Source organism: Nuphar pumila, chromosome 8, assembly GCF_984573655.1.
Source record: "Nuphar pumila chromosome 8, dmNupPumi1.hap1.1, whole genome shotgun sequence".
NCBI classification, from domain to species: domain Eukaryota; kingdom Viridiplantae; phylum Streptophyta; class Magnoliopsida; order Nymphaeales; family Nymphaeaceae; genus Nuphar; species Nuphar pumila.
This window is the reverse complement of record NC_143256.1, coordinates 13,706,353-13,734,175: the sequence shown is the minus strand read 5'-3', so window position 1 is coordinate 13,734,175 and position 27,823 is coordinate 13,706,353. Positions and strand designations below refer to the sequence as shown.

Below are 27,823 nucleotides of genomic sequence, written 5' to 3'. Positions count from 1 at the left end.
TTGTTTGACAGTCTATTTGAAACAGTTTCTAAATATTAATATACTTCAATTGTTGCTTGAATGACAATATCTTTGAACCAGTTTCTAAATATAAGTATGCTTCGTTGTATCCAGATATCATTTAGGCTGAATCCAATATGATTGAATGAGCTAACTAACTAAAACCGGCACTATGAAATCTAATACAGGTCTGAATGGCAGACACCCCCGATAAAATGCCATTGGTACTTGATATGTTATTTTGCAGTTTACAGTTTAGTATCAGGGAGGTGTGATGCTCCACGCGGTTTGACTATAGACGTGCTAATCATGTACAGGTGCTGATCAATCTCTGCAGTCTCCCATTTGTAATTGTTCTACTTTCTGCAATTTCTCGCATTATATTTTTCCTTCTACTTTTCCCAAGACTGATTAATTGAAACTACAAAGGAAATTCATTCAGGGTATGCACGTGCAAACACACAAACACAGAGAGAGGGCTGAGAACAGAGAATCCATCACCTTATGTGGTCTTTCCATTGGAAAGAATTCTTATCAATGGTGTACACTCAAAAAACCAGAAACACATCCCAGCCAGAAATTCAATAATTGTACATACAAACTAACATGACACAATGCATGATAATGATACAATACAGCATTAACAAAAAGAAAGAATGGATAACATTTACAATCTCAAATTGGTTTGCTAGGCCAATGCAAGCAAAAGACGTCCTAAACTCTAAAAATAATCGCAACCTACACAGGTTAAAACACCAAAGGCAGCTTGTTAAAAGAATAAACAGTCTGCTATTTATACATGACTGCCACAAAATGGCAGAACATGTGCAGGCCTATCAAGAATTGGCTTGTTTCGAGGCAACACAATGACCCTACTCTGACCCCATAGATCACAAGTGGTACCATTAACTGATGACTAGTTGCTTCCATGAGATCTAATTGAAGAGATCGACTGAGCTGATATAGATGCAGTTGGACTGTTAAGATCCCGCTCCCCATTCATCATTTTAGTTCTTCCACTCAATCGAAGCATAGCCTCTTCCGAAACCTCACCAAACCACTGATCATATGGCAGTTCACTGTCAAACCAGAAAAATGATTAGCATGACAAAATTTTCAGAAAAAAATTTGTTTGTACCAAGTCTCAGTCACCAAAGGGACCAATGAAGTATCCATGAAACCAGGTCATGGTTAGAACTCCCCATACAATGTGTCAAGCATACTGGTTTTCGAAACAAAAGATCTCTCAAACCTTGAACTACTTCAATATAGACTACACTCAAGAGACTTGAGCACATAAGAGAAAACAAACAAAAGAGAAAGCTCAGCCAAATGCCCCACCAACATCAAGGGTATGTATGTTTGGTTGTAATTTGCAAAAGTGAATAAATCAGATGAGATTTGCAATCTCATGAGATTCAAAAATCACATGATTTCGAATCTCATGTGATTCCAATTCTGATGTTTGTTTAGTGTGAGAAAAACAAACAATCAAAAAAGGAGAAAGTAACAGCAGTGATTCTGATGCTTGCTGGGAGTGCTGCCCCTTTGAGTCCCAGCAGGGAGGGGTTGGACCTTGATCATGGTGATTTCCAATGATATCAACCCCACATCAGCTCTCCCAATAAAAACAACGGGAAGGAGGGAAGAGAATGTTAAAATACAATGATCTCCAGGTTACACCTGCGCAAGAAAAGAGAAAACACGATAATGGGAAAGAGGCTGCAGAAAAACAACACGTTAAAGTGTTCAACGTGTTTTCATTATATTAGGGTACGAGTATTTAACTAATACATACTTTTAGGGTACAAAAATACCCTTTAATAACAAAAAGAATTACAATACTATGTTTGGATCTGGATCCGATCCGGTACAGAGGTCGGGTCCAATCACTTCTTTTCAGCCTCCCTCAAGTTGTGCATGGTCTTGAACCATGAACAACTTGCTTTTCAGAAACCAGAATTTGTCTTTTGTGAGCCCTTTGGTGAAAATATCTGCAACTTGCTCATCGGTTCGCACAAACATAGGCTCAATCTCCTTTTCTTCAACCTTTTTCCTGACGAAATGTTGATCTATCTTAATGTGCTTGGCTCGAATGTGATAGATGGGGTTAAAAGACATATTAATGGCACTTTGATTATCTCACAGCAGAAGTGGTCGAGCAATCGGTTCTCCCATCTCTGCTAGGAGATGTCTTATCCATGTAGCCTCAACAGTGGCAGCAGTCATCGATCTATATTCAGCCTCTGTACTCGACCTAGCAACCACCTTTTGCTTTCTACTGCTCCAAGACACCATGTTTGACCCAATGAAACTACAATAACTAGATACTGACAGTCGTTCATCTAGGTCACCCTCCCAATCAGCATCAGCATAAATAATGATTTCATGGCCATCTTGATTTGATTCACTTTTCCTGTACACCAGGTCATCACCAACTGTACCTTTTAAATACTGTAGTATTCGCTTAACTGCCTCCATGTGCGGTGTATGAGGTTCATGCATAAACTGAGATACCTGATTAACCGAATACACTACGTCAGGTCTAGTAAAAGTTAGGTATTGCAGCATGCCAACTATGTTGCGATACCTAGTCGGATCCTCATATAAATCTTCTTCTTTAGAACTCAGTTTCTGATGGATGATACTGGGAGTTGCTAATGGCTCACAATCTTTCATGTCTGCCCTACTAAGAATATCCATTGTGTATTTGTGTTGAGTAAGAGTAAGGGTATCACATGTCTTATCAACTTCCACCCCCAAGAAAATACCGCAGATCTCCCAGATCCTTCATTTTGAATCTCTGATTTATTCTGCAGTTCCCTATGATAATAATATCATCTACGTATATCAATAGAAGAGTGGTAACATCTCGTTCATTGTGAATGAATAATAAGTGATCTAGAAGAGACTGAGAGAAACCGTGCTTCTGTATTTCCAGTGAAAAACTCTTGAAGCATGACCGAGAAGCTTGTTTCAATCCATAGAGTGCTCTTTTCAACTTGCATACATACTGATTGGCATCTTGTTCTGTGTACCCAGTGGGTTTCTCTATATAAACATCCTCTTTTAGGTCACCATGTAAAAAGGCATTTTTTACATCTAGTTGGCTCAATGTCCATCCATGTTCAATGGCTAGACTCAGGACAATACGAATGGTCCTCGTCTTAACAACAGGACTGAAAGTTTCATCAAAGTCATGTCCTTGTTCTTGTGTGAACCCTTTAGCTACAAGTCTAGCTTTATACCTTTCAATGCTCCCATCTGGTTTATATTTTATCTTGCACACCCACTTTGACCCAACCACATTTATATTTAGTGGTCTAGGCACAACTTCCCATGTACGACATTCATATAAGGCTTCCATTTCTTCATTCATCGTTTCGATCCATCTTCCAAAACTCGTAGCTTGATAGAATGTGAGAGGCTCATCTTCTTTATTTATGGACGTTAGGAACAGTTGAAAATCCAAAGAAAATTTTTTATAGCTTACCCACCTGTCAAGCGGATGTCGGGTCCGGGTGGATCTCCTGACATCCAACATCTGTGGAGCGGAAGTAGAAGGACCAACATCTGTGCCAGGGATGGATGAGGGGCCTTTCTCACACCGGGTGTAGACAATACCCTTATACCTTACTGGCTCCAAGTTTTGTGTAGTAACCTCTTCTGGTTGAGAGTCATCTGTTGATTCCCAAACTGCAACCTGTAGGACAATCATCCCTAGTATTGGAGAAGAGTTCTGAATTTAACCATGGATAGTACACCTCAACACTGGGACTTGGAGTAGCAACATGAAGGTTTGGATTAGCAGGTTGATTGTCAAAATTCATCTCGTCAAACACGACATTTCTTGATATTTTGACATGTTTGCTTAATGGATCATAGCACCTATATCCCTTGTAGTCTTCAGCATATCCCAAGAACCTGCACTTTAAGGTTTTGTCCTGAAACATATGTCTCAATGAACCATTGATGTGAACATAGCAAACTAATCCAAATGCACGTAATTCATGATAGTCGGGATGAACGCCAAATAAGAAGAAAAATGGTGACTTGTTTTCTAAAATGGTCATGGGCAGCCGATTTATCACATAGACTGTGGAGTGAAAAGCTTATGTCCATAGGGTGATAGGGAAATTACTTTCATGCATCATGCTCATTGCACTCTCAACAATATGTCGATGCTTCCTCTCAGCAATCCCATTTTGTTGAGGTGTATGTGGGCAAGACACTCTTCTCTTTATCTCATTATGCTGAAGGAAACTAACAAAATCGTTAGAAGAGAATTCACCTCCTTCATCACATTAGAAATTTAGAATGATTGTAGAGAAATGATTTCTGACAAATGAGTGAAATTTTTGGAACAATCCAAAAACTTCTTACTTGTGTTTCATAAAAAATATCCAAGTATAGCGTGAATAGCTATCAATGAAAATACGGTAATATTTACTATCAGAAACAGAAGCAATTGAGGCAGGACCCCTGACATCAGAACATATGACCTCAAAGGGCATTGAAGCTCTCTTATTGATTGAATTGAAAGGCAAAACACGACTCTTACATAAGTGACAATTAGGACACTTTGTATCACTGACTTTTGGACTCAGACTGGACCTGGGAATGAAATTATTCAAGACAAGTTTTTCAATAAAATGACGACCACAATTACCCAAACGACTATGCCAAAGAGTTGGCTTATTACATTCAGAAATGGCAAACACATAATCGGAAGAAACAAAAGATGGATGCTGATGAGGCTTCAAGGATGAACAGGCAGAATAAAGTGAGAATGAGGGATCTTCTTGGAAGATGTACATGTTACCACATCTCTTTCCCTCAGCGAATGTCTCCCTCGTGCAAAGATCCTTGACATAAACAGAAGAGGGAGTAAATTCAACTGAGGCATTAACATCATCAACAAGTTTTGAGACAGAAACAATATTCTTCTGAATATTAGGAGCATGAATAACATTTGAAAGATTAAGAGACGATTTGGACATAGGTATAATGGCATTTCTAATATGTGAGATGGAGTGATGAGAACCATCTCCTGTGACTATGCTATTTTTTCCAACATAAGGAGTAAGATTCAAGAGCTTACCCGCATCACCCGAAACGTGGGTCGCAGCTCCGGAGTCAACATACCAAATACCTTTATCATTTTGTTTCATGTTCAAGCATGCCAAGGCTGCCAATAGAAACTCCTTTACTTCTCCATCCCTCTTAGCCTCTGCTTGTAGGGTTTTTCCCTTATTTTGAGGGTTGAACCTATTAAATTATGTATATCAACCTTGTAATCTCGTATATATATACTCATATATATATAGAGAGAGAGATACATATACATATACATATATATTTCTTTTTTGTCTCATTGTTCACCCGAAAAGGGTAATTCTATAAATACTTATTTTACGCATATTCCATTTTGGAATATGATTGTTACTTTTTTAATTCTTTTATTTTTCTTCTTTTTCTTTTTCTTTCTTTCTTTTTTATTTTTTGTATTTTGTGCCACATATGGAGGCTCCCCAAAGAGTCATTGGGGAGCCTCCAACGGTCACATATATGACTGTTGGGACGACTCTCTCGGGAGTCCCCTATGTGGCTCCTTGTTTGGTTATAAATAGGGGCCTCTCCCCTCTTGTATTCTCATGGCTTTGAGTCAAAGCCCAAGCTCCTAATAAAGTTCAAATATTTATTTTTATGCCTTTGGTGCATTTGTGAGAGTTTATGATTTTGTGCTTTTATGCACAAGTGTTCTTATTGTGCATACAACAACTACGCCTTCATCCCAAAATAATTGGGGTCGGCGATATCAACCAAAAAAGAAAATCATTATGGGTCTTCCACATGAATCCTTCTCCTCCAATCATTTCTATCCAATGCCATGTCCTTGGTGAGGTTCAAAGCATTCATATCCTTTCCTATCACCTCCATCCATGTCTTCCTAGGCCTACCCCAACCTCTTTTAACTAATATATTTTCCCATTTCTCCATCCTTCTAACTATTAGAATATAGAATGGATATGGATCCGATAAAGGATCCATATCTATTCACGAGTTCTGTTTTGTATTTTAAATGTAACATGTGCAACTAATGAAGGGCACCTTCGTCATTGTAAAATGATTGTAACCCTATTAAACCTAATGATGTATTGCTGCAGCTAACAAGTTAATTGAGGCTGTCGATTGCAGAAGCTTCTCTCTCTCTCTCGCTCTCTCTCCCTCTCTCTCTCTCTCGATCTGAACAGAACACGTCTGTTCATAGGTAAAATTTACATGGTATCAGAGCAGAGGATCCTCTGGGCGTGAAGGGTTCTGCTCAGTCGACGTGAAGATCGAGTTCTCCTTACCGTCAACGAGCCACGAAACTTCTGCTGCGTGACAGATTTTTCCTCTGGGCGTGAAGGGTTCTGCTCAGTCGACGTGAAGATCAAGTTCTTACCGTCAACGAGCCACGAAACTTCTGCTGCGTGACAGGCTTGCCCAGTCGATGTAAAAGTCTACTTCTCCTTGCTGCCAACAGGTCTCTTTGCTGTTTTTACTTCCATCCTGTCCCCATTTTCTGGTATTCTTCTTATTCTCTATCTTCAGCTGTTTTGCAATTCTTGATATTCTTTTGAAAATATCTTTGTTGTCTTTTATTTTCTTCCTGTCCCCATTTTTTGCTGGATTCTTCTTACTTTTTATCTTCAGCTGTTTTGGAATTCTGTCACAGCTGTTTTGGAATTGCTAGATTCCCTTTCCTGCAAAAGTCGGGTTCACCTTTAGTTTCATAAACCCAAGTCCCTTCCAGAGTGAATCTGGTTCCACTCTCCTACGAAAGAAACCAGATTCACATTAGTGTTAATCTGGATTTTGTCGTCACGCCTATTCTAAAACATTCTTTCATTTCTGTTTCTTGCCCAAAAATTTTCTTTGCTTCTATATGTCACGTTAGTGATCTGATTTCACTCTCACTTGCCAAGATCTGATTGTCGTTACTGCTGCCACGCCTGTCCCAACATATTCTGTCATAACTGTCAGTTTATGATAAAACAGGCCAGCTTCAGCCACTAGTGTTTTTCGTTTCCATTCCTGTCAACAAATCTTCAAATGGACTCTTCCGTCAATTCGGGTCTCTCTTCCAGTTTCCTGGGGCAATTAGTTTCAGAAAAGCTAGCCACCAACAACTATCTGACTTGGAAAAGGCAGATCGCTCCTTTTATTCGGAGCCAAGATCTTTCAGGCCACTTGGATGGATCCACTCCAATGCCTCTAGAATTTTTCACAACTGAAGACAAAGATGATGGAGGATTGCCGAAGATTATTCGCAACCCTGCATTTGTTGCTTGGATGAAGCGCGATCAGGCCCTCGTCGCATACATCACTTCCACATTGTCACAAGAAGTCCTGATTTTCATTCCTGATGATTGCACATCTAAAGTTTTGTGGGAGGCTTTAGCTCAGACCTACTCTCAGATATCAGAGGCTAAAGTATTGTTTCTTAAACGCGAATTTCAAATGTTAAAAAAGGGTACAATGAGCATTATTGAATTCTTGAATCAAGTCAAAAGCATCACAGATCAATTAGCTATGGTTGGGTATCCAGTATCAGATAAAGAAAAGGTGCAACAGACACTAAATGCACTGGGTTCAGAATATCATGTTCTTGTTACATCCTTATTGTGCTTGCCTACGTTGCTCAGTTTTGAGGAATTACGCGCCAAACTCTTTCAGTATGAGATGACACTGAAAAGCATGTCTGAAGCTTCAACGGGACAATCATCTACGCATGCGGTTCTTGCCACAGGGGTGATAGCTGATCGTGCACGAGGAGGACGGGGCAGAGGCAAGGGAAATCCAATCCAGGGTGGACGTGGGTTACTACCTACACCACCAAATTCCACTGCTAGTTTTTCAAGGAATGTTCCCACATGCTACCAATGTAACAAACGAGGTCACATCAAAGCTAACTGCTGGTTCAACCCACAAAATCGGAATAGAATGCAAAACACTAGAAATGTTGGTACATCAGGAACTGCAGGTACATTTCGGGTCAGTGATGATGCTAAGGATCTTCTACTATCTGCAATGGCCAACTTGAATCTGAAGCAAAATGATGATGGAATATGGTATGTTGACTCTGGGGCAGCAACCCATGTGACTGGCAATGCAGGTAAGTTCTCTACTTTGACTCCATATTTTGGAAAATCTAACATTGTAACTGGAGATGGGACTCACCACCCTATTTCAAACATAGGCAACGTCCTCATTCTTTTGTCTGAGTCATCTATCCCTTTATCTGATGTTGTTCATGCACCAAATATAAAGAAAAATATTGTCTTTGTCTCTAAACTTGTTGATTCTACCAATTCATCTGTAGAATTTACTCCTACTTTTGTCTTTGTCAAGGATCTTCAAACGAAGGAGATGTTCGCTAAGGGAGAGCGACGTGGAGACATGTATGTCTTTAATGAAGATCCAGCCTCCAGTATTATGAAGCTCAAGTCTGATCTCGTCTCTAAAAGCATCCTAAGTACATCCAAATGCAATAAGTCAGATCTCTGGCATTCTCGTCTTGGTCATTGTAGTCAAGTCTTTATTGAAAAGTTAGTGTCAAATGGTTTTCTTTCAGAGTCTGTTTCACCTTCAGTGAAGGATAAAATATGTCCTAGTTGTCAGGTTTGCAAAAGTCATGTACTTCTTTTTCATCAAATAAATAAAAGAGCCTCCATGCCCTTTGAAATAATATGTTCAGATGTTTGGGGCACAGCCCCCAATTCTTCTTCTTCTGGAAGTAAATATTATGTATCCTTCATTGACAGTTTCTCTCGTTTTACCTGGATATTTTTCATGAAACACAAATCAGAGGTTTTTCTCATTTTCCGTCACTTTCATGCCTATGTTAAAAATCAATTCTCTCAAAATATTCAAATTCTCCAATGTGATGGAGGTGGTGAGTATTCCTCCAAAGAATTTTTTGATTTTCTCCAAAATAATGGGATGCATCGTAGAGTTTCTTGCCCGTACACTCCACAACAAAATGGAATTGCTGAACGTAAACACAGACATATTGTGGAAAGCGCAATGAGTATGATACATGGGAGTAACTTACCCATTAGTCTTTGGACTGAAGCTTTTCACACTGCCACTCATGTGATAAATCGCCTTCCTATGCCCATTCTTGAAAATCAATCTCCCTATGATGTTCTCTTTGGGGCACATCCCGATTATAATGAGTTACGAGTTTTTGGATGCACATGTTATGTACATATTGACAAATCCATGAGGACTAAGTTCCAGGACAAAGCCTCTATTTGCCAATTTGTAGGTTATGCAGATGAATACAAGGGTTACAGGTGCTATGATCCCGTCAACAAGAAGATAAGAATTTCCAGAAATGTTGTTTTTGATGAAAATAGTTTTCTGGGAAAAGAAGCAGACGCCAATCGTGAACATATTGGTGCAGTTGCTGATTGGTATGACCCATGGCTTAGTGCAGAACTTATTTCACAAACTGCCGAACATACTACTTTAACCCCTGAAAGCATAGATGGGGAGACGGTTTCGGATGATGCATCACAAACAGAATGTCTGAGATACAAAGGTAATGTGTATACCAGGAGACCCAAAGAGCGAACAAATGAACCTGTTGAAGAACACATTGCATCGTCCAATAACAGAGAAGCACCGAGAAGATCAGGCAGGATAAGGCATCCCATTGAAAAATGGGTTAGTTATGACAACTTTTCTATGGACTTTCAAATTTTCCTATCCAAGATTGAAAAACACGATAAACCACTTGGTTTTCATCAAGCTATCCAATCCAACAAATGGATTGAAGCGATGAATGAGGAGATTGAAGCACTTCACGAGTGTCAAACATGGGAGATAGTTGGCCGTCCTTCAGATAAAAATGTCGTTGGATGCAAATGGGTATATAAAATTAAATATAAACCGGATGGTAGTATTGAATGGTACAAGGCACGTCTTGTTGCCAAGGGTTTCACTCAAGAATATGGTCAGGATTATGACGAGACATTTAGCCCAGTGGTAAAAATGGGAACTATTCGCATTATTCTTGGTTTGGCAATTGAACAAGGTTGGACCCTTAGTCAGCTTGATGTTAAGAATGCATTTCTTCATGGGGACTTAAAGGAAGAGGTTTACATGGAGCAACCTCAAGGTTATGCAGAGGGAGACACAAAAGAATATGTATGCAAATTAACCAGAGTTTTGTATGGGTTGAAGCAAGCTTCTAGGTCATGGTTTGAAAGCTTTTCCTTAGAAATTCAGAAACATGGTTTCTTTCGTTCCCAACTTGACCATTCTCTGTTTATATACAGGAATAGTACCACTGTGGTTTTCTTACTCATATATGTTGATGATATTGTGATCATTGGTAATGCTCCAGACCACATTCAACAAATTAAAGCTTTGTTGAGTATGCGGTTCAAAATGAAAGACCTTGGGGAACTGAGATATTTTCTTGGTGTAGAGGTGGACAGACAAGATGAAAAAATGTCATTAACTCAACACAAATACACTCTTGATCTTCTGGCTAAAGCAGGAATGACAGATTGTAAACCTCTACCCACACCCAGTGTTGTCAACCAAAAGCTCAGTATTTGTGATGGTGAGTTATATCCTGATGCAGTTAAATATCGCAGTTTAGTGGGTATGTTGCAATACCTTTTACTCGACCAGACATTGTATACTCTGTTAATCAAGTGTCTCAATTCATGCATGAACCAAAAACTGGTCACATGGATGCTGTCAAACGCATCCTTCGCTATCTAAAAGGAACGGTGGGTGATGGACTCATATATATTCAATCTTCATGGAAGACACCAAAACATGACATACTGGCCTATACAGATGCAGACTGGGCAGGGGATCCAGATGAGAGAAGGTCTGTTTCAGGATATTGCGTTTTCATTGGGAGAAATCTTGTCTCATGGAGTAGCAGAAAACAGAAGGCTGTAGCAAGATCTAGCACAGAGGCAGAGTATAGATCTATGGCAGCTGCCACAGCAGAGGTGACCTGGATTAGGCATCTACTTGCAGAGATGGGAGAGGATATCTCAAATTTGACACTTATGTGTGATAATAGAAGTGCTATACAAATTGCATTCAACCCTATCCATCACAGTCGGACTAAGCATATTGAGATTGATCAACATTTCATCAGACAAAAGATAGCAGACAAAGAGATTGAACCAGTTTATGTGCCTTCAGAAGACCAAGTTGCCGATATGTTTACAAAAGGTCTTACCAGACACTGTTTCTGGAATCTGAAGAACAAGTTGCACATGGTTCACTCCCATGCACAACTTGAGGGAGGGTATTAGAATATAGAATGGATATGGATCCGATAAAGGATCCATATCCATTCACGAGTTCTGTTTTGTATTTTAAATGTAACATGTGCAACTAATGAAGGGCACCTTCGTCATTGTAAAATGATTGTAACCCTATTAAACCTAATGATGTATTGTTGCAGCTAACAAGTTAATTGAGGCTGCCGATTGCAGAAGCTTCTCTCTCTCTCTCTCTCTCTCTCGATCTGAACAGAACACGTCTGTTCATAGGTAAAATTTACACTAACTGGAGCATCATTAGGCCTTCGCCGAATATGTCCAAACCACCATAAACGATTCTCTCTCATCTTATTTTCAATGGGTGCAACACCTACCTTCTTACGTGTCTCCTCGTTCCGAATCTTATCTTTTATTGTATTTCCACACATCCATCTCTGCATACGCATCTCAGCTACACTCATTTTTTGAATATGATGTCTCTTGGCAGCCCAACATTCCGTACCATATAGTAAGGCGGGCCTAATAGTCGTCCTATAAAACTTTCCCTTCAACCGCAATGACATTCTACGATCGCACAACACTCCAGTTGCACTTTTCCATTTCATTCACCCAATCTTTATCCTATGATCTACATCTCCATCAATTTCTCCATACTTTTGAATGATAGATCCCAAATATTTGAAACAATCATCCACCGATATTTCTTGCTCACCAAGCTTCACTACACTCCCATCATTACTTTGTTGCTTACTAAACCGACATTCCATGTATTCTGTCTTACTCTTACTCAACTTAAAACCTCTTGCTTCCAATGTCTGTCTCCATAATTCTAACTTAGCATTAACCCCATCTCTAGACTCATCAATCAAAACAATATCATCAACAAACAACATACACCACGGCACATTTTCTTGAATTGATCTCGTAAGCTCATCCATCACTATAGCAAATAGGAAAGGGCTTAAAGCAGATCCTTGATGGAACCCAACCGTTATAGGAAAATTGGTTGTCACCCCTCCACAAGTGCGGACATTGGTTACTACTCCTTCATACATATCTTTAATTATTTTAATGTACTTGAGAGAAACACCTTTCTTCATCATTGTCCACCAGAGAACGTCCCTAGGTACTCTATCGTATGCCTTCTCTAAATCAATAAAAACCATATGCAAATCTTTGTTCCTCTATCTATTTCTCTCGATAAGTTGTCTAAGAAGATGTATAGCTTCCATAGTTAATCTTCCAGGCATAAAACCAAATTGATTCTCCGATATCATGACAACCTTCTTCAACCTAGACTCAATCACCCTCTCCCAAAGTTTCATAGTATGACTCATGAGTTTTATACCACGATAGTTTGTGCAATCTTGTATATCACCCTTATTTTTATATAGAGGCACCAAAGTACTCTTCCTCCACTCATTAAGCATCTTATTTGTCCGCCAAATCTTGTTAAAAAGATTTGTCAATCATTCTAAACCTTTCTCTCCCAAGCATCTCTCATCTTTGCAAGCCTATAAATATCCTTCTCGCCTTCTTTGGTATCCAACTTATCATAAACCTCTTTATATATCTTATCCCTCGCGTTCCGAACTACTTTTTTAGCTTCCTTCTTTGCTATCATATACTTCTCCAAATTCTCTTTATCACGACTCTTAGATTTCTATAACACTCTCTTTTAACTTTAATAGCTAATTTGACATCCTCGTTCCACCACGATGTATCCTTACCTAGCGGTGCACCGCCTTTAGACTCACTCAATACCTCCTTAGCCACATTTCTCATGCCGCCCGCTATCTTATTCCACATTGATTCTGAATCCTCCCCGAGATACCAATCAGCTTCCTTAACTACCTGCTCTACAAACATTCCTTGTTTAGCTCCTTTCAGTGCCCACCACTTAATTCTAGGATCTATCCTATGTCTATCCCTTTTGCGGCATTATCTAATTCTAAGATCTAAAATTAAGACTATGTTGTGTAGCTACACTTTCTCCCGGTATAACCTTACAATCGATGCAACAACCCCTATCTCTCTTTCTAAGTAGGAAAAAATCTATCTGACTCATATTAACCCCACTTTTAAATGTTACTAAGTGAGACTCCCTCTTCCTAAACCAAGTGTTTGCTAAGATCATATCATAGGACAAACCAAAATCTAAAATCCTTTCTCCACTTTCGTTTATTTCTCCTATACCATAGCCTCCATGGATACTCTCAAAACCATCCCTACTAATGCCTACATGCCCATTAAGGTCACCGCCGATAAAAAGCCTTTCTCCATAAGATATCCCTTGTACTACTCCATCTGAATCTTTCCAAAATTGACGCTTAATGGAATCATCTAAACCTACTTGAGGTGCATAAACACTAATAATATTAATAATGGAATTATTGTACATGTGTGCACATATTTGTTATCAAGAATATTAAGGTCTTGATCATAGTATCTTGTTGAAGATACTTTCACATGGTATCAGAGCCTCGTTTGAAGAAGGATTGTGCGTTTGTTCATTTTTTAGTGCCTCAAAAAACGTGCCTTCAAGCTATTGTTTTTTGGAGTGGATCATCTTCTTCGGGCAATATGTTAGAAGCCTCTTTTATCAAGAAAGACTTGAGAAACCCTTAAGGTACGTATTGTTTTTCATCATCTTTCCTCTCTAATAGGTGAAAAAGACTCTCATTTCTCTCTTGGGTTCAAACTCAATGGGTCCAACTATCATGTTTGGGCCAGAAATATGGAAGCTCACATCAAAGGAAAAAGACTTTGGGGCTATGTCCAAGGCTTGATTCCCGAACCAGAACCCAAGATAACCTCGCTAGAAAAAGGAGAGATAAAAATTCTTGAAGGTGATGAAAGGACCAAGGCTCTTGAAGAATATACGAAAAAGCATGAAGAATGGGAAATAAGGAATTTTAAAATCCTCTCTTAGATGTTTTCGTCCGTAGAAACGAAAATTAATGCAAATATCATCAAGTTCAAAAAGGCTTTTCAAGCATGGGAATATCTTGAGAAGATGTACACCTCTAGGGTTTTGTCCCATAAGTACTATCTCCAAAAACTAACGCTTCAACAAGAGGAGATGACTATAAGAGAGTATTTTGCCGAGTTCTCTTCTATTTGGGACAAGCTTGCTATGCTCGAACCTAAGTGGAGTGGTGAAGCCATAGAGTTCCGCCATAAACAAATGGAAGAAGATAGATTTTTCAACTTTTTGAATGGGCTTAGGCCCGAATTTGAACAAATCCGATCTTCTCTTTTATCCGCTTTCACTTCCCCCTCTCTTGAAGATGTAATTACTAAACTTAGTGGGGAAGAGACTCGGATGGGTATAAGCAAGAGCAACACAAGTATTCTTGCTAGACCTTTCAACAATGAAGAAAATGAAGGTGTTAATGTTGTCTCAAGACCGGGGAGCAATTTAAGGACCTACAACCCCCTTACTTCAAGAATCAAAACTCAAGTGGTCAAGGAGCAAAGAGGGACTATAGCAAGCTTACATGTCATTTTTGTAAAGAACCGGAGCACATTAAACCTATTTGTCCAAAATGGAAGAAATTGATTGCAACGGCTATGACATCTCAACCGGAAGAACAACCTTCATCGTCAAATGGGTCTCTTTCCCTTCAAAAAATTGTAGAAGCTTTACAACCCCTTCTCAAATGAGGAATTTCCGGAGCCGCTATGTCTACTTCCTCACCACCCGGTAAGACATCTTGGCTTCTAGATTCCGGTGCATCCTTTCACATGACCCCGAGTGCTTGTTCTCTTTTCGAGTTTTCTAAAAATTCTCTTCCATATTTTGTCTCAACGGCGGATGGAACACCTCTTGAAATTAAAGGAATAAGTAATTTTGAAAAACAAGATTTCTTTATTCCAAAAATCCGTCCTATACCAAAACTAAATTTAAATTTACTTTAGCTTTCTCAACTCTCGGACCATGGTTGCGATATAAAATTTTCTTCTAACAAATGTTGGATACAAGATCGCCGGTCCGGGAGATTGATTAGAGAAGGCTCTAGGAAAGGAGACCTCTACTATGTTGATTTTCTTCAAGTTCCCAAAAATCAAATTTGTAATGTTGCTCAAAACAAAGATATTCATGTGTGGCATAAGAGACTGGGACATTCCAACATTGTTAAAATCTCTTATTTGCCTTTTATTAAACATCTTTGTAAAGAGGATTTTGTATGTAATGAATGCATTCTTGGGAAAATGAAAAGTATACCTTTCTCACAAAGATCCATGTTTACAACAAAACCCTTTGAAATTGTTCATTCTGATGTATGGGGTCCGGCTCTTGTGATATCTAAAGGAGGATTCTCATACTATGTGATTTTTATGGACGATTACACTAGATTTTGTTGGATATATTTTCTTAAGCATAAACATGAAGTGTTTTCCACTTTTAAAACTTTTCATATGATGGTTTTTAACCAATTCAATGGAAGTTTAAAAATTCTTAGATCTGACTGGTAGTGAATACCTTTCAAACGAATTCAAGAGTTATCTTGAAAGCTATGGTATCCTCCATCAAAAATCTTGTCCTAAAACCCCACAACAAAATGGGTTAGCTGAACGAAAGCATAGGCATATTATTGAAACAACTAGAACCTTGCTTATTTCAAAAAATATTCCAAAAAAACTCTGGGCTGATGCAGCCCTCGCGTCCGTCTATCTTATAAATAGACTTCCATCAAAAAATTTAAACAAGATTTCTCCATTTGAAAATTTGTATGAGAAAGAACCTGATTATAGCAGGCTAAGGGTTTTTTGATGTAAATGTTTTGTTCTTACTGATAAAAACGACAAACTTTCCCCAAAGGCCATTCCTTGAGCCTTTCTTAGTTATTCCGAAACCCAAAAAGGTTTTCGATGTTATGATGTTAAAAATGACAAATTATATGTTTCCAGAAATGTAAGGTTTTTGAAAAATCTTAGTGGTTTCGAAAACCTTGAATCTAATGACGAAAACGTAGATTATTCTTTTTTATTTGATCTGTTAACTGAAAGTGATGATACTAGTGATGATGAGTCAAATCAGAATGACTCAAGTGATAATGAAACCAGGGAAACCAATCCTGTGTCCTCTCCTTTTCCTCAACATGTCGATGAGGAACCTCCTAGGGATCCCATCACCTATACTCATAGAGATAGAAACACCTTCAAAAGTGCCCTTGAAAGATATGATGATGCTAGTAGGACTGCTCCTCAAAGTGAGGACAACCTTCGTAGGACCGAAAGACATAAAAACACTCCTTCTAGGTTCATCTCATATGAATTCTTCTCACCTAAACATAGAGTCTGTCTAAGCGGCATTCATTCTTACATAGAACCTAGAAACTTCGAGCAAGCACGAAAATGTCCTAAATGGATAACCGCCATGGATAATGAACTCGGAGCTATGAGAAGAGCCAAGACATGGGAATTTCAAGACCTTCCTAGAGGTAAGAAAACAATAGGGTGTAGATGGGTATTTAAGGTTAAGACTAAGAGTGATGGATCCCTCGAAAGATATAAGGCTCGACTGGTTGCAAAGGGGTATAGTCAAGAATATGTGATTGATTATGAGGAGACCTTTGCTCCAATAGCTCGGATGGTTACTGTCTGATGTCTTATAACTGTTGTCTCAATCAACAAATGGAACATCTATCAAATGGATGTTAAGAATGTCTTTCTAAACGGAGATCTAACTGAATAAGTGTATATGGATGCTCCTCCTGGAATGGAGACTCCTAAGAGAAAGGTGATTCGCCTTCAAAAAGCACTTTATGGTTTGAAACAAGCCCCCAAGGCTTGGTATGATAGGTTTAATTTTGTAATGATAGAAAATGATTTTTTATCCTATTTTACTGATATTGCTTTGTTTGTTAGAAAATCCAATGCAGGTATTGTCATCTTACTGTTGTATGTGGATGACATGCTCATAACTGGTAGTGATTCTAAAGGGGTTAAGAGCATAAAATCAATGTTGAAAGATAAGTTTGAAATGTTTGATCTGGGTTTTCTGACTTATTTCTTGGGTATTGAAGTAACATACTCTCATATAGGGTATTTTTTATTTCAAACTAAACTTGCTTCTGAGATCATTGACAAATCAGGTATTACAGATGAAAAGGTTTGTGAAACTCCTGCTATAGTAGGAGCTAAAATGAAGATTGATGATGGTGTTCTCCTTTCAGACCCTACTCCCTACAGACAGCTTGTTGGTTCATTGATGTATCTGAGTATCACCATACCAGATATCTCTCATGCAGTCCATACTGCAAGCCAGTTTCAGCATGCACTAACCTTCGTTCACATGAGTGCCATCTTGCGAGTCGTAAGATACATAAAGGATACTCTAAATAAGGGAGTTTTTCTGTCTTCTTCTTCTGATTTAAATTTAATTGCTTACACTGACTCTGATTGGGGAGGTGAACCAAACAACCGTCACTCCACCACTGGTTTTTGTGTGTTCTTAGGAGACTCACTGATTTCGTGGAGATGTAAGAAGCAACAAAAAGTGTCCATATCATCAACTGAAGCTGGATATCGTGTCATGGCAACTACTACCATGGAAATTGTATGGATCCATCAGCTGCTTGAAGACACAGATCACTATTGAAGGGCCCACTAAGCTATGCTGTGATAACAATAGTGCAATTTACATTGCCAAAAATCATATTTTCCACGAGCGGACTAAGCACATTGAAATGGACTGTCACTATCTTCGTGAAGCCTATCCAAAAGAAGTCATTGATCTACCTTATGTTACTTCAGAATATCAGTTGGCAGACTTTTTTACCAAAGCCTTATGTGCACCTCGATTCAACTTTCTTCTTGGCAAACTTTCGGTTATCATGCCCTAAGTTTGAGGGGGGGTGTTAAATTATGTATATCAACCTTGTAATCTCGTATATATATACTCGTATATATAGAGAGAGATACATATACATATGTATTATATATATAAATATATATTTCTTTTTTGTCTCATTGTTCACCCGAAAAGGGTATTTCTGTAAATACTTACTTTACGCATATTCCATTTTGGAATATGATTGTAACTTTTTTAATTCTTTTATTTTTCTTCTTTTTCTTTTTCTTTTTCTTTCTTTCTTTTTTATTTTTCGTATTTTGTGCCACATAGGGAGACTCCCCAAAGAGTCGTTGGGGAGCCTCCAACGGTCACATATGTGACCATTGGGGGCTCCCAACGACTCTCTTGGGAGCCCCCTATGTGACTCCTTGTTTGGTTATAAATAGGGGCCTCTCCCCTCTTGTATTCTCATGGCTTTGAGTTAAAGCCCAAGCTTCTAATAAAGTTCGAATATTTATTTTTATGCCTTTGGTGCATTTGTGAGAGTTTATGATTTTGTGCTTTTATGCACAAGTGTTCTTATTGTGCATGTCTGCACATATTTGTTATCAAGAATATTAAGGTCTTGATCATAGTATTTTGTTGAAGATACTTTCACAGAACCAACAATTTGCTTTAATATGCCCTTTCTTATTGCATAGGAAGCAAGTAGGAATGGGCCTTTTGTTAAAATATGTTGATCCTTAAATGTACATATATATATTTATATATATATATATAAAGATACGTATACATATATATATATGTATACATATCTATATTTATATATATATAAATATATATATTTTATCTTCCTAAAATACCCTCAAGGGTATTCTTGTAAATTAGCATTTTACGCATATTCCAATTGGAATATGCATTGTAATTTTTGTTTTTTATATTTTTGAATTTCGTACCACATTGGGGGCCTCCCAAAAGTGACGTTGGGAGCCCCCAACGGTCACAAATGTGACCGTTGGGGGCTCTCCAACGTCCCCTTTGGGAGCCCCCAAGGTGGTCCCTTTTCATGCTTATAAATAGGGGATTTCCCCTTTGTATTTGGTATTCTTGAGGGAGCTTATGCTCCATTGTAATGGGGTTTTTACCCCTTCTCCATTATTCTTCAATGATATGCAACTTATGACTTTATGTCATATTTTTCCCTTTTTATGGGTTTTATGTGTTAGCACATTATGTGCTTATGTTGTTTCCCTTTAATGGGTATATTTGCACTCCACGTGCATAAGTATGGGTTCATTATTGAACCCAATGTATTCCAAGTCACTTTCTAACACCTTTGTCCCTGTATATTGTGCGTTGGAAGCAAACCACGACCTCCAAAGGCATTTCTCCCTTGTCCTCCCCTTCCTCGAAAAGAATTTTCTCATCTACCACTACCATAGGTCAGTCTGGTGGCCAGCACATCCTGAGTCCCTGAATGCGCATGGGTGTCCTCAGAAAACCCTTTCAGGGTCATTTCATACTGCAGAAGCTTTGCACGAAGATCTTCAAATTTTGGAAGGTCTGGGAGACACAACAAGGACGTCACCAGAACATGATAGTCTGACCCCAATCCACTCAAGGTCTGTTGCACCTTGTCTTTATCACTGACGAGACATCCTACAATAGTCAGCTGATCTGTGATCCCTTTCATTTTATTCAAGTACTCCATAATAGACATCGAATCTCTCTTCAGCATTTGAAATTCTCGCTTGAGAAACACGATTCTCGCTTCAGAGATCTGCGAATATGTCTGAACTAGCTTGTCCCATAGTTCTTTGGCTGAACAATCATCGGGAATGGCTACAAGAACTTCTTGTGAGAGTGTTGAGGTGATGTATGCCACTAATGCTTGATCTCTTTTCATCAAAGCAACATAATCTAGATTTTTTAGAAGAACAATAGATTGCGCCCCTTTATCGTCCTGCTTTTCCTGCGAAGTGAACTCTGGAGGGGGAGAGACTGATCCATCGAGATGACCAGAGAGATCCTGGCTCCTTATAAAAGGAACAATCTGCCTTTTTCAGGTCAAGAAATTTGAATTATTCAGTTTTTCAGAGACTAATTGGCTAAGAAAGTTAGAGGAGAGGCCTGGCTGTGGGAAAGTTGAGTTCATTGGAAGATATTGTGGGAAGAAAGAGAAATTTCAAGAAAAAATTCTGAACCAAAATTTTAACTCATAAGAAACTCAGTTACTCGAATATTCTGTCCCTTTTTTTTTTTGGTAGTATGACAGATATATTGTATTCGGGTATGATCAGAAAGAAAAACTGATCAACTAACTGAATATCAACATTAACGCAGTTCCAGATTAAGTAGAAAGACGAAACGAGAATATGAATACTTCATGATAAAGAATATTGCAGACTGAGATAGCAGAAATATGAATTTCAGAGAGTATAATATTCAGATCGGCAGTAAAGAAAACTGACTATCAACAGAAAATGGTTCCAGATTAGGCAAAAAACATGAAAGACAGGAATACGAGTATTTCGAGATAGCGATTATGCAAACTGAAGACTCACAAACATTAATTTCAGCAAGCATAGGATTCTGGTCGACTGCCAGAAACTGATCGATGTCTCTTCACGTCGAGAGACTCAAAAATGACGTCAAGAGACCCAAATGAGGACCCTTTGGTTTTCGAATAGATTAACTGATTCTGAATCTCTAGAGATTCAGATCTGAAGAAGAAAGTAAATTGGTTCAGAACTGAAACTGAGGAGGAGGAAGGAGACGCACAAATAAATCTGAAGAAGCGGTAAGGGAAGGAAGATGTTGACGTTCTTACCAGATTTGAAAACAGAGAAGAAAAGAGGGAGAAGACGCAGAAATCGGGGTTGAGGAAAAAATCAGATCATCTTCTCTCTGTGGTCATTCCTTCTGGAAAAACAATCCCAGGCCCAGTTTAACACTACTCTGATACCATGTTAAAATACGATGATCTCCAGGTTCACCTGTGCAAGAAAAGAGAAAACACGATAATGGGAAAGAGGCTGCAGAAAAACAACACGTTAAAGTGTTCAGCGTGTTTTCATTGTATTAGGGTATGAGTATTTAACTAATACATACTTTTAGGGTACAAAAATACCCTTTAATAACAAAAAGAATTACAACACTATATTTGGATCTGGATCCGATCCGGTACAGAGGTCGGGTCCAGTCACTTCTTTTCAGGTCGTGGGGCCTGTGAGCCCCATCTCACCAAAAAGGAAAAGGACACCCAGAGAGGCTCACCCTGTTGAGGCCCTTCAGTGAAGGTTGGCAGCGGTAGGTATGGGCTTGCCCTAACCCTCCAGTGAAGGGGCTCATCCCCTTTAGCACCTCCAGTGAGCTCCTGCTTGCAGCAGGAGTGCCTCCTTCAAAGCATCAAAAGGGGCTCCACCCCACTGGGCCCCTTCTTGGCAGCGAAGGGAGTTGCTACACCCCTCCGGTGAGTCAGGTGGTTCCGGACAGTAGCAGTGTTCAAGAAAAAAATTGTATGCCTGAATGACAGGATGAGGTGTAACATCACCAGTGATTCTCAGCAAGGAAGTACTTTACAGCGAGGTTGCCACTTTCTGGCGGTCCTAGCAGGCTGGGTGGAGGTGCCTCTGGCATCGTCTCCAACCTACCCTTGATCTAAAGAAGGGCGAAGTGGATGAATGTTGGAGCATGAAGCCCCAACGTTCACAAAAAGTTTGCAGGCCAAAGGGTCAACCCAACGTGATTTCGAATCGTATGATTTGAGATCACACGTAAACTCATGAGATTCGAAATCTCACGGGTTGGAGAGAATCCCACTTGGCTACAAATATTTTTGTTTGGTTACGGGGTCAAATGAGATTCCGAATCTCATTTGAATGAGGATCCGAATCTCATGAGGCTTAACCAAACATACCCCAAGTCTTGCATGAAATCATGCATGACCTCAATCAAACCATGCAGATTACTCCATTTCTCATGTTGGACCTAGTCCAAAACCCAGACTGAATACTTTAACTGGCACTACTTTTTATTCAATACTTCCTTTCAAGTACCCAAAGCAAAGAAAATGTACAGTTTACAGTTACACTACCATGGACTATGGGTACCAGCCATGTTCTTGGTAAAGTTGAAGACCATCCAAAGAAGTTTATTACTAGTATCAGATCTGGTAATATGTTTCTCCTTTTCTCTTGCATAAATTCGCTAGCTTCAGTTATTGGTTGAACGTGTATTTCATAAATCAGTTTTCTAAGACCAATGAAATGGCTGGAACAGCAATTAATAATATTATGACAGCTAAATCCCATAGCTTCACACAATTCCTGTGTAAACAGATGAACCTTACCTAAGATGATAGAAGATAATAGTTGCCATAACAAGAACACGGTTACGAAAAGAAATATGCACCAGTGGGAGGTGAGAAATATGTGTTCAAGGGATGTGCTGGTGAGGGAATTATGAAGCATTAAAAAGCATTAGTGGAAGCAAGTAGCAAGTGACATAGAAGTGGTAGAAAAAGCATGTAGGAAGTAGTAGCAAAATGACATGGATGTGGCAGCAGAAGCAAGTATGAAAAAGTGGTGAGCAAAAGGGCATGAAAATAATGGTTCTTCAGTATTTAACTTAAATGTGTTTTCTTCATGTTTTCTATGGAAAATTTTACCCACCAAGTATACAGGTTTTATAGAAGAAACACTTTTAAAGTGGAGTACAACTCTTTTAGCAAGTGAAACAAAGTTCCAACACCAGGGGAAAGTGTTTTGGACAATAGGGAAGCATGATTCCCTATTTTTACAAGTGTATTTCCCTTAAAGCTTTGATATATGTAAGTGAATGTTTTTGAAGTGCCTTTCCTTGGAGACATATTTCTAAGGCCTTAAAGACACTTTAGTAACTATGCAGTAGACCTAGTAAACCTGAGGCAGAAATATCCCCAACTGGACTTGCCGTTAAACAGTAGTACGTCTATTGTTTCCAGTATTTGAACATAGGAGTTAAAATGTGCTTATAGATTCTTCTAGTTGGGTCATGTTCTTGCTTTCCATTCATGCTCCAGTGAATTACACACACACACAGCAGTTTCTTGATAATAAAAGAACTAGTCAAATGCTGAACAAGAATATCATGCAAATTGAAATCCTTTTCAGAGAGGGATCCTCACATCAGAGGTGTTCATACTGCTAAATGGGAAAATTACAGTCCTTGAATGCTCTACGTATTTGAAAAAGGATTCGATAATTAAGTACTTCATCAGAGACAGCAATATGGATTCTTAGTATCTTATTAAAAAATTTAGTAACTGATTTTACTCTTTCAAGTTATCTCTGACTCTGTTTTTTTTTCATCGTATACACTATACACACACACACATACATATATATATAGGAAAATTCATAGCTGCCTACCAGCAGCCTACCATGAGTGAACAGGGCTTTCGGGTTGTTTTTTGCAAATCTGACCCTGCAGATGCGTTCGGCATGGTTGATTTGCTAGGAAACGATACTTTGATCATGTTTTTTTGGAAAAAAAAACAAGATTTTCAAATCATGAATATTTATGTAAATTTTAGACCATTGATTTTTAAACCTTATAATAGCCTACGTGTGTACCGGGATCGGATGACCCAAGAGTCGATTCTTATAAAATCAAACATGTAGAACCAGTGCCACCAGTATCGTCGATATTTTGAAAAAATCACGATATTATCAGCAAATCTAGGTCAGCCAATATTACAGGTTAAATATCGTGATATTTTCAAAATATCACCATGAGCAAAAATATCGCGATATTATTGCATAGCGATATTTTTGAAAACAAAAACTTATTTAATATATTTTAAGCCCAAATTTATTATTTTTGGTTTTTTTTATTTTAAAAGCATTTCAAAGTTATATTCCCTATAATTTTTCAAAAATAACTATTTTTTTCTTATATTTCTTATTATTTTTCATATTTTTTATATTTTTTAAACTCCCAAGATTTTTCAACTTTTGAAAATATCTCCGAGAAATACCGCCGTTGAGATATTACCTTAAACAATATAGGTAACTATGTGTAGAACACATTTGTACAGTCAGATTTAAGGAAAACATGGAAAAAACCTTTCAAAAGCCTGGTAGGCTGGCGGTAGGATAGAACAATGGTAGGCAGCTACCACCTACTATATATATATATATAACCCTTGGTTTAAAGAATATTTGAACCATAGTGACAAAAGTTGAAATCAGCAAAATATCAGCAGCCAAAAACTTGTGACAAATTGAATTTTTTTTTAAAATCTCACTTATTTTGGAAAAATTCTCGGCAATAAAAATAAATTAAATTATAAAAAATAATTTTTATAAAGAAATATAAGTAAAAAATAATCTTTTTGATATTTACACGGAGAAACCACCGCCAGGATAAAAGACCTCGGCTTTGCCTGCCTACAGTTGCTGTCCTGGCAGCGTAAAACTTCGTAGGGTAACCCTTGCCCCTAGGGAGTCAAGTAAAAAATATTTAAAAATAACACAGTTTTTTTACAACAAATAGCCGATAAAAACAAATATTTATATGTGAATTTTTATATATATACACCAGGATTTCCCAAGATTCTACTAAATAAACTTTTCCTTCTTAATTATCATGAGATTTTTGCTCGCGAAGATTTTGCCCACACAGCAATCTCTGACATTGCATAAACACACCAAACAAGGGGAAAAAATTTAAAATACACCGGGAGGACAACAAAATTTAATTACAACTGCAGAGCATTTACCTGTAAGGGTCCATCCCAGTTGAAGCAAAGGCTGCCATAGCTCTAGATATAATGTCCTTGATAACTTGATGCAAATGTCGGGATAAATAGCGCCCTTGGGATGAAATTCTAATTACAAACTCCATATCTAACAAAAACTGCATTGAAAAAAAAAATAGCTAATAAGATAATATTAAAAAATACAATAGGCATGGCGATCAAATTACATACCTGCTTCAGGCCAAGAGGTCCCAATGCCTTTGGGCCATCCAAAATATCCTCCCAGAAACTCTGGTCTTCAGAAAGCCATAAAATAACAGTCTCTGTAAGTCTCATCAGTAAAATAGTAGCAAATCTTTCCCTGCCAACAAACATATCTGCAGCTATACTTGCCATCCTGTTCAGCTTCAGATAAAGTTCCTGAACACACACACAAAGAGAAAAAGAAAGAAAAGGATTACTCAGAGGCATATGAACTAAGCATTCTCTTTTAGCAATGCATCTAAAACAGTGTAATCTGGAGTATCTGTTCACTGTGTTTATTGGTAACCTTCTGTTTTTCTGATTTTCTTTACTTTATGCACAAAATTAGCTTTCCTGACTTGTCCAACCAAACTATACAGACAATGGACAACTGTTAGGGGGCATTTGTTGCAGAGGTGAGAAAGAGAAACACAAATCTCATCTGATTTGTGTTGCACATTATAGCAAAATCATGTAAAACAGTTTTCATAAGGAACTGCATGGTTTCATGTTTGTCTCATGTTGAGTGGAAAAAACAAAAAGTAAGTGGGCCCTACTTGCAAAAAGGAACATATGCATTTATGAAAGCGAAACTGTTGCTCCATGCTAGAGAAAAAAAAGTCAAGAAAATGAGCTCACGTGCAAAAAGTAGCCTTTTGCATTCATTAAAAAAATGCACACCATGGAAAAACGTGGCAGGAAAACTCTTCCCAAGAGGGGAAGGTATGATCTCACTTTCATGTAAAATATACAGTTAAAGAGAAAGTTATTTCTCTTTGACCATTTCCCCACAAAAATGGTGTGTTTGTTTCACCTGGAGAAAGGAGCCATTTTCATATCAAAGTGACTCATTCTCTCCAAAATGGGTAAAACAAACACCCCCATAAAAAACAGTTTAAGCATATAGTTTCCAGCAAAGTTTATGACAGATCCTTGATATCAAAAGGTGGTTAGCCTGGGTGTTCTTCCAACTAAATTCAGAAAAAACAATTGTGAATTTGCTTAAATTTTAAGAGTTACTTTAATAAAATCATCACAAATAAATTTCAATTTAGATAGTATTGTAGACTTCTCATAGATATGCTTAAAGAAGTTAATTGGAAATTGAATTGTTGTTCTAGTGGTAGCAAACAAGACGGTCGATTCCTCAGTGTTTTTATTTGTTTCATCAATCTCAACCAAAAAAATTGTTTCATCAAAACAGATGTGCTGATAGTTTGAAGGTCACTCCATAGCATCCTTTGTGATTGTGATCTAAGCAAGGATTTACGAAGTTGAACAGAAGGTCAAACAGATCACAGGCTGGCATCACTAATGAAGATTCATCTGTGTTATTCCAAAGGACAGATAGAACTAATAAGTTCATATTCTGAAGTTTAATATGTTGTGTTATAGCATAAATCACCTCAAATGGCAAAGGTTTAGCACAAAGTTTCCACAACATCATGTGTAAGCATATCCTCCTTTACATGGTTCTAGAGAAAAACAATTTTGGAAACCCCGTTCAGATTTTGTAATTACCTTTCATGCCTACTTTCTCAGTTATAAGGAACAAATATATCAATGATGATAACTGAGGCAGGCAACACTAGGTTTGGAAACTAATCAAACAGCTGCTAAATGCACTAGCAGCTTTTGCTTCATACCAAGGGACTGTAAGATTCTTTTGGGGATACAGGAATGGAAAAAGATTATGAGATAAAGATGCTAGAATGAAGCAAGTAAGCAAAACCCCACTGTTAATGGCATCCTTGGGTCCATAGCTAAGTCACAGGGATATGGCATTCTAAAGCCTTACCCACTCCGAAAGGATTCGGATCAGATATGGCATGGATTATTAGAATATGGATTGGATATGGATCATAAGGGCCGGATACAGGGGGGATAGGGTCAAAATCGTATCTGATGCAATTTTTACCATATCCCTTAAACTTGCAAACCAAACATAATAAAAGATTTAAAATTCGAACCCAAAAAGACTTAATGCCATGTGGCAAATTTGCAAAAAAAGAAAAATCCAAAATTCCAAAACAAACCCTAAAGCAGCATGTCATCGAAATAATATCATCCTAATCACGTCACTAGTTCACCGCCATAATACCACATCAATCATCATCATCACCATTGATCATGCATAATCTTATGCATATTAGATATGTTAAAACTTAAAATGTAAAACTGTACATATATATATAATAATATTATTATATTATTATATATATATATATAAATATATTTTTCATTTCTTTCTTTTCTGTAACTTTTTTTTTTATTTTTATTTTTTTTGTCTTTATGTCATCTAGTTCAGTTTGAACTAGAATGACTGTTGCTAGTCAAGTCCTGTCCAGACTTGACTAGCAATAGAGCAGCTCTATTGAGTCCTCCTCTTTCAGTTGTGTATATAAAGGGGTGCAGCCCCTCTTGTATTTCATTCCAATGCTTCTTAAGCAATTGGGCTTTCATATCAATAAAGAATATCTTTTTATTTTTATTTTATTTCCAGTTATACCCTTTTTAAGGGTTATGCTTTAGTGTCATTCATGATACTTTTCCTTTTGAATCTAAGCTCGTGTTTCAAAGATGCCTATTTCATTTCATGGTATCAAAGCCGCAAAAGTACTAGATCTTGAGGAAAAACTGTCTCGGTTTCCGTGCCCATTTGCAAAAGTGTTCGCCACTTGAAGAGAAGTGTTTTATCACTTCATTGAAGAAGATTTTACATCTTGCTGT

At 38.0% G+C, this 27,823-nt stretch overlaps 2 protein-coding genes across 2 annotated transcripts in view; one reads left to right on the top strand and one right to left on the bottom strand.

Annotated features, from left to right (window-relative positions):
• The window catches only part of LOC149829647 (actin-interacting protein 1-2-like), a 70,607-nt gene extending 70,215 nt beyond the window's left edge, over positions 1-392 (top strand). Inside the window, exon 2 of the transcript XR_016433737.1 lies at positions 189-392. The gene's annotated coding sequence lies outside the window, so the exon portion shown is untranslated. The remainder of the gene's footprint in view (positions 1-188) is intronic.
• LOC149829646 (exocyst complex component EXO84B-like) lies at positions 206-27,133 on the bottom strand. The gene is made up of 3 exons (XM_090016055.1): positions 25,082-27,133; positions 24,872-25,008; positions 206-1,079 (listed from the first exon to the last, which is right to left on the bottom strand). Exons 1-3 carry the CDS (start codon positions 25,319-25,321, stop codon positions 917-919), a joined length of 540 nt encoding a protein of 179 aa, XP_089872181.1. The 5' UTR covers positions 25,322-27,133; the 3' UTR covers positions 206-916.
• Positions 27,134-27,823: the final 690 nt, after the last annotated feature.

Coding starts and splice junctions, on each gene's coding strand:
- LOC149829646 (XM_090016055.1), bottom strand. CDS start 25,321: ATGCCTCTGAGTAATCCTTTTCTTTCTTTTTCTCTTTGTGTGTGTGTT. Junction 25,009..25,081: donor GACCTCTTGGCCTGAAGCAG/GTATGTAATTTG, acceptor TTTTCAATGCAG/TTTTTGTTAGATATGGAGTT. Junction 1,080..24,871: donor ACTGGGATGGACCCTTACAG/GTAAATGCTCTG, acceptor CTGGTTTGACAG/TGAACTGCCATATGATCAGT.